Genomic DNA, 15,202 nt, shown 5'->3' on the forward strand with positions numbered 1-15,202 from the left:
AATGTGTATATCTTTATAGGATGAATTAGATGCGGTGATTTCAAGTATTAATGATGTGTTTTTAGATTATAAATTGTTGTGGTACAATAGATTGTTATAATGATCCTATACAAGTATGATTTGATGGCTTTAATGCATAAAGAAGAATTGTCCATTTGGCATTTTTATTATTTGGTCTCGAGAGATCAAGAATATAATGATAATTTTAACTGTTTTTGGGTAACATTAGCTATCAAGTCTCAAGATAAATATTTTATTATCTCGATAAAGACAAACATTAAAGTTACTATTTGAAACAAGGGAAACAAACCTAGACACATGACCTTATATGTCTTGAGGCACAGTGCTAGATGTTGTTAGTTTGAGTTGGATTCGGAGCTTGACTTCATAATTGGTCTCATATAATCTCATGGCTGCTTAATTGAGATTGTTGGATTTGTAATGCATGAATATATTTGTGATTGGTAAAATGGTTAGAATTACGTCATGTTTACATATGATTTGGAGGTGAATGACACTATGAGACCAATCGGTTTATTTGTTTTGAGTAATTGAGAATTATAAATGATATGTTTTATATCATGATTAATTGTTTAATTTATTTCGTAAATGAATTGAAATAGTCTAAGTTGCTCCGACAACGTAATGTAATATCATGCATTCAGATCCAACGGTCGAATCAAATATGAAATATGATAGAAACACTAGACATATATCTCATTCTGCACTTAGATTCTTGTTTAATATTTCTCTACCCTACACCTATATTACTCATATTCATCCCAAATATGTGTCCACCACGGAAACTAGGAGTGATCAAACTTTGGTTAAAACTGAATTAACCGACTGAACCTATCTAATTTGGTTAATTGGTCGAAGGTAAGTTAAAAGTTTTTTTGAATTCCAGTTAACGGTTAATTCGATTCGAATCGGGTAATTAACGAATTTAATAAATAATATTATATATTATATGTATTACGCTATTATTAGTTTGGTTAATTTGGTCAAATGAACATTATAAATTTATTACTTTTATATGTTTTATACTTGTTTTAACAACAACAAAACAAAACATATAAATTTCGATTAACCGACTAAATTAACTAAAATATTTCAATTTGGTTAATGACTAAAGGATAAAATTTTATTAATTTAATTAATAATTGTTCGATTTCATTAACTGATCGATTAATCGTATAACGAACTTTTCTAAATTTTTTTCATATATTTGGAGAGCTATATCAATGAAGAGTCAGATATAAAGTTGTCGTTATGAATATATGATATTCGAAACTGAGATTTCAAAATTGACCAATATTGACGAAACCTAAATCGACTAAACCAACAACACCCAAATCACCAGCAACCCCACCTCCTCCATGAAATGAGGCTCAACCAAAGGGTGCAGATGCCAATGATAGCCCGAACGTAAGCTCTAATCGTAGCCCTGACCACAGTGAAAATTCTACAGTAGGTAATCATAAAGTACCAATGGAAATTGATAAAACCGAAGGCTAATTCACGTAATGCAGAAATTACTGGTCTGGCGATTTGGTTTATTGATTTGTGCAGCCAAAATATAATGTCTTAAAGCAATATGTTTTAAAAGAGCCTCAGACCAACTCTTGGCGTAAGGCTGACAAAGGGCTGTCTTTGCTGCCATTTTGGGCAGTTTGGTTTGGTTCTCCTCTCAATGAAATAGCATCATCCTCAGGATTCACGAAACTTCTACATTGCTATGGCCAATACCATCTGGATTATATAAAAATAACTCATCTTTCGGGGATCTAATCCCTATACTATAGGTGTTATTAAAAGAATTTTTTCTCTCTACCATTCGATTCACAGTGTCTATCCTAGTAATATTTTTCTAACTAATGAATCAAAGTCTCAACCTTCTATCAAGCCTAGAGAACACTTCTTCCAATAGTCTTTATTATTAAGCATTGTTCAAAATCGACAAAATGACATGATTGAAGGAGCTGCCATTGATCAAAACTCAAATGGACTCCAACTGCTGTCCATTTGAAACTTCAAGTTTGCTTGCATCAATAGAAAGTTCTACTTCCCCTCCTCTTTTATAGTTCAATTTTTTTTTTCATGAAATAATTTCGAACATCATAAATTCACGAATTAAATTCTACTCATCCACTATACTGATTGTCGAATTATTGCTTGAAACTTGTTAGTCAAACTTTAAAAATAAACCTAACAGTTAAGTGAATTAAATAAAAACTTTCAAGTAGTTCAATGACTTAAATGGAAATTTTTGAATAATTTAATGATCATTTTGTAATCTTTTAAAGTTGAGTGACTAAAATGTAAACTTAATAATAGTTTAGTGACTTGGGTGTATTTAACCCCCTAAAAATCCCCCACGAATGTAAACCAATAAAATAGCCCAAGGGCCGCCACACCATGCGTTTCCAATCCAACCCACCGCACTTTGGCCCTTTTTCAAGTGACCAACTGACAGCTGAAGGCGCTTTTCCTCTTTGTTTCCCTTTCAATTTCCGCTCCTTCATGTGTTCATCGATTTCTATTATTCTTTTACATTTGCCTTTGTTTATCTTCACCATACCATTGAAGTTCAATCATACTTAAAACTGGTATTTTTTAAAATTTATTTTTCCATAGCCATATTTCTTGATTTCCCCATATTATCTTTATTTTTCTGCATTTCAGAGAAGACGGTATTATAGGATGAAACATAAATTGTTACTTTGTGGAAATTAGGGTTTTAATTTTCATTCTGTTGCTTATTATATGCATTAATGTTTATATACTTAAGGCATTTTGTTTTTTGTTTTTTTTCCTGTTTTAGTTATTCACCTGCTGCGACTTGATATGCATTGTTAGCTGTATAATGAAAACTATAATGCTGCCGGCGTTTGCTTTGAGGCGATGTATATCGACTTCGGCTTGCCTCTGCCAAAGAATCAAGCAAACAGGTTACCTTCCCTTAAGCCTTTTCTGTTGATTAATTCGTTTTTTTAATGTGTTAAATTGGTGGGAAGTTTAGGGTTTCATATAATGAAATGTATGAAAGCTAATTTGCTAATTGGTGATTTTGCTGACAGATAATGAGATAGTGCAGATGTTCCAGTTGCCTGCTCCAGAGAATGAAATGCGGGACTGGGCTTTTAACCGGAATTTTCCGAAGAAGAATCCTTATGCTCGAACATTGGACAAGAGGTTTATAAGAATTTTAAAAATATTTAAGTGGGGGACTGATGCAGAGAAGACATTGGAAGTGCTAAAGCTGAAGGTGGATCATCAGTTGGTTCGAGAGGTTTTGATGATAGATGTAGAGATTAATGTCAAGATCCAGTTCTTCAAGTGGGCTGGGAAAAGAAGGAATTTTGAACATGATTCTACGACATACTTGGCTTTGATTCATTGTTTAGATGAAGCGGGACTTGTTGGTGAAATGTGGAAAACTATCCAAGACATGGTCCGGAGTACGTGTGTTGTTGGTCCTGCTGAATTATCCGAAATTATGAGAATATTAGGCAAGGCTAAAATGGTGAACAAGGCTCTCTCCATCTTTTATCAGATTAAAAGCCGCAAGTGCAAGCCAACGGCTAGTACTTATAATGCTATAATCTTGATGTTGATGCAAGAAGGACACCGTGAAAAAGTTCATGAACTCTATAATGAGATGTGTAATGAGGGTAACTGTTTACCGGACACAATAACATACACTGCACTTATGTCCACTTTCAGTAAGTTAGGTCGTCATGATTCTGCCATTAGATTGTTTGAGGAAATGAAGGAGAATGGGTTGCAACCTACGCCAAAGATTTATACAACCTTGATTGAAATCTATTTTAAGCTAGGTAGGACTGAGTCAGCTTTAGGTCTATTCCAAGAGATGACAGGGAACGGCTGTAGCCCAACGGTTTTTACTTACACAGAGTTGATAAAGGGGCTTGGAAAAGCCGGAAGGGTTGAAGATGCCTATGGCATATTCATGAACATGTTAAAAGAAGGTGGTAAGCCTGATGTTGTGCTTATTAACAATATGATTAACATTTTGGGCAAAGCGGGTCGATTGGAAGATGCTCTTAAGCTTTTCAATGAAATGAAGTCTTGGCGATGTGTACCTAATGTTGTAACATATAACACTATAATTAAAGCTTTATTTGACAACAAAGCCCCAATTTCCGAGGCATCATCGTTGTTTGAGAAGATGAAGGCCAATGGTGTTGTTCCCAGTTCATTTACTTATTCAATTCTTATTGATGGTTTCTGCAAGGCAAACAGAGTTGAGAAAGCTTTATTATTCCTTCAAGAGATGGATGAAAAAGGCTTTCCTCCTTGTCCGGCTGCATATTGTAGCCTGATCAATAGTCTAGGGAAGGCAAAACGATATGAAGCAGCAAGTGAGCTATTTCAGGAATTGAAAGAGAATTGTGGACATTCAAGTGCTCGGGTTTATGCTGTGATGATAAAACTTTTTGGGAAGTGTGGCCATCTGAGTAAGGCTGTTGATCTATTCAATGAGATGAAGAAACTGGGATGCAACCCTGATGTTTATACTTACAATGCACTGATGTCAGGGATGATAAGAGCAGGCATGATAGATGAAGCTCATTCCTTGCTGAGAACTATGGAAGAAAATGGTTGCACCCCAGACTTGAATTCACACAATATCATTCTAAATGGCTTAGCTAGGACAGGTGGCCCAAAGCGGGCAATTGAAATGCTTACAAAGATGAAGAACTTAAAGATTAAACCAGACGCGGTATCTTACAATACGGTTCTTGGTTGTCTCAGCCGAGCTGGTATGTTTGAAGAGGCTTCCAAGTTAATGAAAGAGATGAAAGCAAGTGGGTTTGAATACGATCTCATCACCTACTCATCAATACTTGAGGCAGTTGGCAAGGTTGATGAAGATAATAATCTTACTGCTTTCTGATGGAGTCCTTATCATTAGGTCTTTCATACTTCTCCCCTACCTTTTTTGGGTTTTCTTTTTTGCTTTCATAGTAGACTTTTTATTGGACCTTTTTGAAAACATGCTAATTAAAGAATGCTATTTGAAGCATTGATATATGATATTCTTATTACCCATATTTTTCGATAGCTTATATGGTTTAGATGATCATTTTGATGTTAACTCGGCTGCCTCTCGCTTATTTGATAATTCCATCCTTGGTTTACTGCATACGTAGATCATTTTGTCCTAAACTGACTTGGTTAAGTGTAGAATTGTCAAGCTTAAGTTTTGGGGATATCACTGGAAACTACGGAAGAAGCTGGCATCTGGATAACCAAGGGATGTTGAATCCGTTATATGTACAGATAGAAGACTAATGGAGTGGGCACACTCTTCAAACTAACTGTAGTTCTCAAATGAAGTAAACACTTAACAAGTTTGCCAAAATATCTCAAATATAAATTATTACAAGCTGACATTTGCTTCAGTAGCTGACCTAAGAACATATTATTAACTGAAGATTTGCCTGACAAGGATATAACGGGTGCTGTTCCGTACCTGCACAAACTGTTGATGCTTTTATAGGTTATTTTAGATCAACTACTTGATATTTTGACATTTTGGTGTGCTCTTGATAACATGTGGTAATTGTCGACACAGAATCATCCATTTGTTGGTGATGAAGGTTCATTCCACTTTACTGCATAGCTGTCTTCCGGGGTAATGCTTGTAGCGAGGTTTAGTTTTATAATTCTTATGGGAAAACGTTTTCTGAGCCTTTTCAGTTTTGGTTCATGGATTTTTATACTTGTTTCTTTTTCTTTTGCAGGTTGAGGGTCCCTAGAAATTGAAGAAAACAAAATTCCAGTAGCAGAGTTACCTTCATACATGCAAAGATGATGTAGAGTCGAAAGCAATATGGACAAAACCAACACTTGATGTTGAGCCCTATGGTAATATGCTGTCAGCTAATTTCCTGAAACACCAACACTTTTTTTTATCCCCATGTATAGTGTTCTTTAAACTACTTATTGCTTTGTGCCTTCAGCTATTAAGTGGCAAAAAGTATGATTCCTTTACGTCTCCGGGCAAGGAAGAGTTTACTACTGAGCTTCTGAACGTTCTCTCAATCCTCTTGGAGATAGAACTGGTCTAAATCCAAGTACAAACTGAAATGGCATCTGCCATGATACTTCTAGTAACATAATATATCGGCTGACAAGCAAAAAAGAATGGCCTTTTTGCTCTTTTCTATGTCTCTATTCCCAGGTCTCACCCCATCATCGGTCTTGCCCCATTGTCGGAAAATGAACTCGCAGGTCATAAATGGGTATGTATGGAAGTTGAAGTTTTGGCAGGCAGCAGGAGAAGAGCAGCAGGTTCAACTTCCAGCATACCAAATCAAGTTCTTTTGTTGCTTAAGGTTGGAGCCCTTGATGATTACAATATCACAGAGAACAATAGTATTAAAGAAGATCAAAGGAAATTAAAAAAATGATTTCATGTACTCCTTTTGGTAATTTTATCATTTGATTACTGAAAGTTGATGTTTCAAAAGGTGGATATTATGTTTTGATTATTTCTTTTTATTAGGCACTATGCATGCTAATAAAGAGCTAGAGCTTAAAACTACATGATGTTGCACCAAGTATAAATTGATATTATCCAGTCTTATGTACTACTAAACGAAACAGCTTATTAGTCCTGGGCGAACCGGTTTAGTTCGGTTCATTTTCGTCATAGGGTTGCACTCTATAATGGATTATAGTTTAGAACAATAAATCAAATCATGTACATATTTACCCACTCAATCAACACCTGACTGAAGGTTTCTGCTTTTTTCTTGTTACATGTAAAAAAACCAAAAAGGCAAGTTCCTGGAGATGGTTTGTAGCAAAAAACTGAAAAACCGGCTATATGCAGTCCGATAAGCCAGATCACTGCATCACATCTTTAAGTTCACACTTCACCTGCAAAAATGATGCTAATAATAGCAAAGTCCATGATTTCAAGCTCAATCCATGGAGGCCGCGATTGGTAGAGGTAAAAGAGGGCCTTAGGGTTATGCAAATGATAATGGGAGTAATGATCTTTCTAAGTTTGGTAAAAATTTCTACTCAATCGATGCAGCATATTCAGTGTTATTGTTGGAGATCGGCAAAAGGCTCCAATATATTATACAACAACATTCAGCAGTCGACATTGAATCAGCAATAAGAAATAAAACTGTATTTTGCATACATTACCTGCTTGCCTTCTCATTCTCGTCATCATCAGCCTGCTGCTGTATTTTTGCAATTTCGGCCTGCGCTCGTTCCATGATGTGTTGCTTCTGCATTTCCAACTCCCTGTGAAAATCCATTCTCATCTTCTCTAACTCCAACATCTGCCGCCTTTTACTATCCTCAATCTTTTCGTATGTATCGCTGAACTTTTGGATCAAATCAGCAAGCAATCTGAAAGAACAACCCTCGTCATATTGCCTCCCAAATTTTCTTTTTTTTGGTGGGAGTCCATCTGAGACATCCTCTTCACTGTCAGCAGAATCTGAATCTGCTGGACTATCCCTCATTTCATCTAAACCATTTGCACCGTTCAAATAAACTCTGGGGTTCATGAATACATACTCACCTGAGTCCAAACCACAAGAGAGCCCACCCTGCTGCGGAGGAGTAGACATTAACATATCCATCTTCTTGAAATAAACCCATTTGCTAGAAGTACCACCAGTCTCTGCCAGCATAGCTTTCTCCTTCTTATACTTCTTCTTCAACGTATCTAATCGATTACGACACTGGGTGTCGGTCCTTTCAATCTTTGAAACCTCCGAAACCTTCTCTGCAACTTCTTGCCATTCCTCAGACCGAAGACTCTTTCTCCCACGTTGAAGAAAAAGGTCACCCCATGCATCTAGCAAAACAAATGTCTCATGCTCAGTCCAATCCGTAAGAGAATTTCTCCCACCGAATGAGGGCTTTGGCACTGAAGGAGCTGAAACTGCTGGTGCTGGAACTCGAGGAGCAAACTCATAACTCGACAACAAACTCTTCAATTTCCTCTTCTTGGGGTGCCTCTCCATGTCAACATCATCGTTCTTTCCATCATAACCTTTCTGTTTATCACCGTTTTCATCGTAATCATCCTCATCCCCATCTTCCTCATCATCAAGCTCGTCATTGTCATCATCATCAACATCATCCATATCTTTTCCTACATACCGAACACCATTATTTCGGTTACGATTTTCCTCCTCTTCCAAATCTTCATCATTTTCTTCTTCCTCCTCTTCTTCATCATCAACAACATATTGATTCCCCGTTGGTCTCACATACGGATTATTTCTTACAGAAAGCTTTTGATGATTTGAAGAACCGTAACCTGGCTGGTGACCAACATCATATGGATTTGAAGGGTGTCTAGCATTATCCTCAACGTTATCCATTAAAACCAAAAATTCAGCTCCAAAATAAGAAATACCTCAAAAAGTATCCTTAAAATTCCAAGCCAAGCTCAAAAATAGAATTTTAAATAAACAAATTTACAAAAAAAATGCTTCCACTACACCTTAATAGCTCCAATCTCAGAATTTCCTCTTCTCCATCTAATCAAACTTCAATAATAAAAAAAAGAATCAATTATTGATTCATTTATAAAAAAAAATGGAAGAAACGTAGAATCAAGCTAAGTCCTTTATTATTCAATCAAACAACAAAAACCCATTAAGAAAAACTCAAGAACTAAACTTTTTAAACCCTAAATCAGGGAATTCTCAATCTTTCAACACCCAAACATCAAACCAGTCTACGTTCATTTCCCAGCTAAAAATAAAATGAAAAACCACTCAATTTCAAGTTTTTTTTTGGGTGATCAGTGATTTTATCCTTTCCCGGAAATCAAATTCCAATTAATATCATCATCCTTAAAATCAATAAAATCCCTAATCCTTAATCAATCAGAGCCCAATTTCGAAAACAACAAAAACCCATCAAAACTTACCAGCAAAATAGAAGCTCAGAATTCTCTTCAACATCAAATGCCTGTTGGTGTTCTAAGAATCCTCTACCACAACATTGTGAAGTTCCAATTTTTGTTTTATTGAAAGAAAATTAAACACGGAATGAGGAAGCAATTGTGACGGTGGAGAAAGTAAAAATGATTATATAAAATTATATTTATAAAAGGGTTAAAGTACCTGGGACGTCCCTGTTATTATAGGGACTAGATCAAATTAGTCCACTAATTATTAAATGGATCAACTTTATCTTTATACTATTAAAAGCATCAAATAAGTCCAAAATATAATCGAGTTAACATTTTTCTATAAAAATATCTTAAACATTATTTTTTCAATTGCAGTTCAATTCAAACAAAATAATTCATTTAATAACTTTAAAAATATTAACTATGTTAAATAAAAATGATATTTTTTAAAATAAAAATGTTAATTTTATTATAATTTGGTATTATTTGATTATTTTTAATTGTACATGGACTAAATTGATCCATTTAATAGTAAAGAGAGTAATTTAATCAGTCCTAAAAGGACCTCTTAAATACATTGACCTTTATAAAAGATCTATCTAATCATTTAAGGCCTTTTTTCTTAACTAAATTGGTGTTTGATTCACGTATATAAATTTAGAGAGAACCTATATATATGAGATAATATTTGAATATAGATTTTAAAGTTCTTATACCTTAATTTTTTTCATTAAGTCAATATCTCATTGATAATTATTGCGTATATGAAAAAAAACAATTTGGTTTGCTCCTTGTCCCAAAACAATCTCCCAACCGGTGCTACAATAGAGTTACAAACTATTTATAAAAGGAGAGTAAGGTAAGAAGAGAAATTAAGACAATATTTATTAACGCAGTTTAGGTTCACTAATCCTACTTTGTAGAGTTACTAAGTAAATGATTTTTTTTTTCATATCCAAATAAAACAAGTAGCTTGGTTTCCAAGTTAAAAGATTAAGATAAGGCTTGAAACGAGGATTGCTGACCATTTCTCCTTCAGTCCTTTGAAAGCCAATCAGTAGCTTTGTAGAACAATTAAAGACATAACTTGAGGATCATTTGTTGATTGAGAAATATACCATGGAGAACCAAGTAAAAAAACGTCAACATAGACTACACATAGGTTATCTTAAATAGATGTCCTAATCGCCTGTCCAATAAGATGTTTGAAGAAGGAATGGAACAAAATGTTCGAACAAAAAATGTAATTCGAGTGTTTTAGATAGTTAAGATCTCAACAATCTCCTCATTTAACATTTTAGCAAAACTCATCAGCAAATAAATAATATAGATTAATATAGTTCCCCTTTCAACATTCATTTCAATAGCATCAACAACTCATTTGTTACCAGTATCTCCCCCTTTTTCGGCATAAATGCCAAAGAGCCTCCTAATCACCAAGTTAACTTCAAAACAACATGGCTTCCTCTAAGAAAATGCATTATCAAGCATCATGCTCAAATCTTGAAGAATTCATAAAGCATGATCAATCAACCAACAAAATTTCAAGTTTGAAACAAAGTCAAACAATGCAGCATCAAGAGTAAAAAAACAAGCTAAACCAGCAACATAAGCAACAAAACAAGCAAGACACACCCTTATCTCCCCCTTTATTAATGCTCCGCTTGTTCGTTTGCCCCAAAAATTTTAAAACGAACAAAGTGCTACATCTTCAACAATAGGGACTGTAAATCATGGAATAAGTACCTTTTCCACAAAATCTAGATGAAGTTTATCTATCGTTCTATAGATCTTCAATTTGTTCTCCATGAGATGCAATGCAATGCTTCACTTGAACATCAATAACTTGTTGACCATTATATGTGGCTGATCTTTTCTCACCCAAATTTGCCTCTATGGCATTCTACCCGGTGCACTTTTTATTCGAACAAGTTTTGCAAAAAACCTAAGCTTCTTTCAATCTCGCATATAGGGGTGTGCATTTTATCGATTTGATCGATTCGTTTTTTATACAAAAATTGAATAAACTAAACCGAATTAGGGAGCAAAATCGAATAAATTGAACTGAAAATTTTCGATTCGATTCAATTATTCGGTTTTTGATTTTTTATTATCATTTGAAATCCGATAATATTATTGGAACTAATTGAATTGAGATGTATTCTCAAATCTCAAAGTGAAGCAAATATAATAGGTGAATTACAAGCTAGCATTGTCACTCTTCCATTTCATATTCAAAGCAAATCCTTAAGCACTTGGGCAAAAACTAGTTAATTATTGTTTGTACATTTTTTTGGTCATGAATCAAGTTTAGAGGTACTCTTGGAAGTAGGTGAAATGGGCTCAGATACTCTTTAAGTTCCTGCAAGATAAAAAGTGTGTTAGAGGCTGTCGAAGCTTGTACTTCAAGACTTTCTCTAATGCTTAAGTCAATATACGTGTTTGGTACTGAAGAAAGGTAAGTGAAATAAGCTTAGTAAAGAAGATGAATCATGAAGGAGAAAGGAGAGATCTCTCCCTTGAAGGTCCTAAGGGAGTATTGGAATCATATTCTTCTCTTCTTATTTCAAAGGGAGTTTGAGATTTTTTTGTTTGTTTGTTTGTAATTGGTATACTCTTAAAGGATTTTTGTTGAATCCAGTAAAGGATATAATATTACAATATTCACTCAATATGGCATTATTATAAACCAATATTCCATTGAATATAAAACTAAATTTGGAATTTTAACTTCACCCCTAAAAATAAATATATTCATATAATCATATGCAACATTGATATCAACTTGGGGCACACTCACTTTTCCATTTGACATTCACAACGAATAATTTGAATTAGTTTAACATAAAATTAGAAATTATTTCAATATGTTTATTTCAAATTCGTTTTAAATTCAAAAACACATTAAAATAATTTAACCAATTCAACTTTAAAATAACTTAAACCAATAATTTGAATCCATACAAAGTCAAATCCTATGCTCAACCTTTAAATATACATAAAACAATAACCTTTCATTTATGATATATGGGATTTTATTTACTTAATTTTAGGATCTTTGAATTAATTGTGTTTCCATGTTTTACGAAAGTCCCGATTTCTATATTTATAAATTCAGATATATAAATTATAAAGAAGGAAAATCATAAAAAGAAAAATGAAAAATTAAATGAGTAGAGAAGAAGAAGAAAATGGTGTCCGTCATTACAAACTGTGGAAGCAGAGTTGTTCTAGTACTTGTTATAATGACGACTAAGTTAGCAACCAGCATTGAAGCAGTAAAATTCAAATGCATTCTGAAATGTAATTTTTGGAAATGTGCACTTGTATTGGGAGATGAAAAACTACCCTGTGTGTTTAGTTGCTATGATCGATGTGGTCACAAAGTACCACCCAAACCTCCACAACTCTGACTTCGCCGGTATGGTCAATAAAATATTAAAAAAAAAAAACTAGTCTTATAAAATTAAAATTATTAAATTAATACCTCAATAAAAGTTTTAATCTTAATAAATTATTTTTATTATATATATATATATATATATATATATACATGTCACTCAAGTTTGAGCAATTGGAAAAATTTTGTGACAATTTTAAAATAATTCTAGAATTTATTTTTATATTGATATTAATATTTTATAAGAAAAATATTTAATATAGCTTTTAGGTTTAGGTTTAAGAAAAGTTAGACATTCATACCATTAATAATTTTTTTAAATTCGTTTGTGGAATTAAAAAATTTAAGGAATTTACTGCTATTGTATCAAAGACTAATCTTTTGTAATTAAATTTATATAAGAATATATTTTTATTATTCAAAATAAATTGAGATTGGTCTTAGAACTATCCATGAGCTGGATTAGGCCAACATATCTCGGTTCCTTAAAAATTTTCATAGTTGAGTTTAAATCAAATTTGGGTGAAAACTCTTTTACTCTTCAAATTAGAATAAAATATTAAAAAGTATTATAATATTTATTTAAATTTATAATTAAGTCAATTAAAAATTTTCTTATTATTCTATTTTAGTTCGATCAGTGAATAGGTCTACGATTTGCTCGACAAGTAATTAATAATTTATTTATCCAAATAAATAAATATAGTTATAATAATCTCTATCATTTTGTCTTGACTTGAATAAAATAATGATTAAAATTCTTAATAGATTCTTGTTCGACACGGGTTCGAATGTGTTACTCTTATCTCCTATTTTTAATATTGAAAAATTGATATCTATAATTCTAAAATAAATCAGATATTGTCATTTTAATTTTCTTTGATATTCCTAAATGAATAGATGACAAAATCTTATATGGTTAATTTGTTTCGGAAAATGCAGATAAAATGGGAGGTTGTTGAATTAAGTCTACAAGAACAGCAACAAATCTGTAGTATATAATATATAGTTTTAAATTTTACTAGTATTATAATGTTGTGTTACATACACTTATAGTTAAAATAAATTATTTTCTTGTCTTTGGAGAATTTTGTTTTTCAACCTCTCCGTCGAACTTTTGTTGTAAATAAATGTATATCTATCTAACTAATATGAGTCTCTTATATTTTATCAATCAAATGACTGATAAATAGGCAATTATGTTATCACTTTTAAAGGAATTCTTTTAGTTTCTTTTTTAATTTTTATTTAAATATGTTTTAGAAAACAAAATAAAAAATCAATATAAAATGTTGTACAATTTCATATATCAAATTGTTATTCTCTAAACTTACTCTTCAAATTATTAGTATTTAAGTTAGTCACGTAAGAATAACAAAATATTCAAATGTGAAAATCTCTCTCTCTCTCTCTCTCTCTTCAAGTAGACATATCAATAGGTATAAATTGCGAACATCAATCAATGGTTTATTTGATTTCTCATTATAAGAATCTCTTCAGATAATATTTTCATCTCCGAAATATTTATTAAGCCTTATCTTAAACTCCTATATTTGATCGACACAATTTTATTATCTTTCGTGACTCTTAATCAAATTTCATCTTATCTTTGTGAAATATAAAACTTTCTATCCCTGCTTATATGAGTCATGCCTAAATGCTTTTTAGGCATACAAAATTATTAATCTAAATGTAAAATAACATTGTTAAAAATTGCCAATTAATACAATGTTGTGGATTGGTTGTGGTTACCTATTCTATTATAAGTCTAGCAACAATCTCCCCATAAATTTAATGTTAGGGGTGAGTAAAATTCGATTCGATTCGAAAAGAAATTTGAATTTCGAGTTAATAGAATCGAGTTCGAGTCAAGTTGAATTTTGCAATTCAAATAACTCGAATAATTCGAATGATTCAAATAATATATTAGTGTAAATACCCTTTTAGTCTCTGTCAACTTTGAAAATAAGTAAATTGGTCTCTCTCTCAACAAAAATTACAAAAAAAATCAAAATAATTTTCAAAATTTAAAATATTTATAAAAATTTCAAAATTTATATTTAAAAATATATAAAATAATTCTAAAACATATGTAAAAAAGGTTAAAATTTCAAAATTTCCTAAAATAATAAATTTGGGAACTAATTAATTATTCAAATTTATTATACTCAAGTATCTTATTTTTTTTGAATTTTTTTCAAATTTATGTTCTCTAATATAGAATTAGTTATACTGTAATAATATGTTTATTTGACATGTTTAATTTTTTAATTTAACTCGAGCAATTTCACTCGATTCGAGTCTACTCAAATTTCATTCCACTTGATTCGATTCGAATAACATTCAGATTGAGTTAGAATGATAAAATAGGACTTATGCACTCGATTCGATTGAACGCTCATCCCTACAATGCGAAAACAATTTTTCTTTTTAGCAATTTTGACAAAATAATCGAAAAAAAAACTATCTTGAAAAAGGATCAATAATAAAACAATTAAATCTCCTTCATAGCAAAAATTTTAAACAAAAATAAAATAACTCCAAAAGTTTTCCTCCCTAAAATAAACAGCAAATCATGTACAACTTACTCCACATCTTTGTGTTGGTCCAACAAAGGGGCAAAATATCATTAACGTGGCTTCCAATTGAGAATTTAATATTGTACTTCTGCCGATGAGGTAGAGGCTTTAAATTAGGTACGGAAAAAATTGGTTAAACCAATTAAATCGATCTAATTAAATTAAATAAATAATTTTTTTATTTTTATTAATTCAATTTTCAATTAATTCAGATTATTTGACTCGATTTAAATAATTAAATCGATTTGATTTTAATTTTGAGGATCCAAATTGAAGTAACTGGATAAACCAATTTTATTT

The 15,202-nt window shown here is 32.1% G+C and overlaps 2 protein-coding genes across 5 annotated transcripts; one reads left to right on the forward strand and one right to left on the reverse strand.

Moving 5' to 3' along the window:
- Positions 1–2,419: 2,419 nt before the first annotated feature.
- On the forward strand, positions 2,420–6,499 carry LOC108486188 (pentatricopeptide repeat-containing protein At3g16010). 3 transcript variants are annotated; one of them, XR_001871445.2, is made up of 6 exons: positions 2,420–2,609; positions 2,825–2,951; positions 3,081–4,939; positions 5,603–5,662; positions 5,772–5,895; positions 5,991–6,499. XR_001871445.2 is itself a non-coding variant. In XM_017790081.2 (3 exons), the coding sequence occupies exons 2-3, from the start codon at positions 2,867–2,869 to the stop codon at positions 4,919–4,921; spliced, it is 1,926 nt and encodes a 641-aa protein (XP_017645570.1). In that variant the 5' UTR covers positions 2,420–2,609; positions 2,825–2,866; the 3' UTR covers positions 4,922–6,499. The 3 variants fall into 3 exon arrangements, 1 of the variants encoding a protein (XP_017645570.1); XR_008284217.1 differs by having other exon boundaries at positions 3,081–5,662; XM_017790081.2 differs by having other exon boundaries at positions 3,081–6,499.
- Positions 6,500–6,710: 211 nt separating this feature from the next.
- LOC108486190 (trihelix transcription factor ENAP1-like) lies at positions 6,711–9,136 on the reverse strand. 2 transcript variants are annotated; one of them, XM_053029615.1, is made up of 3 exons: positions 8,939–9,136; positions 7,189–8,552; positions 6,711–6,926 (listed from the first exon to the last, which is right to left on the reverse strand). In XM_053029615.1, the coding sequence occupies exons 2-3, from the start codon at positions 8,382–8,384 to the stop codon at positions 6,902–6,904; spliced, it is 1,221 nt and encodes a 406-aa protein (XP_052885575.1). In that variant the 5' UTR covers positions 8,385–8,552; positions 8,939–9,136; the 3' UTR covers positions 6,711–6,901. The 2 variants fall into 2 exon arrangements, with proteins under 2 accessions (XP_052885575.1, XP_017645571.1); XM_017790082.2 differs by having other exon boundaries at positions 6,711–6,912; positions 8,939–9,135.
- Positions 9,137–15,202: the final 6,066 nt, after the last annotated feature.

This window comes from Gossypium arboreum, chromosome 6, assembly GCF_025698485.1.
Source record: "Gossypium arboreum isolate Shixiya-1 chromosome 6, ASM2569848v2, whole genome shotgun sequence".
Lineage (NCBI taxonomy): Eukaryota > Viridiplantae > Streptophyta > Magnoliopsida > Malvales > Malvaceae > Gossypium > Gossypium arboreum.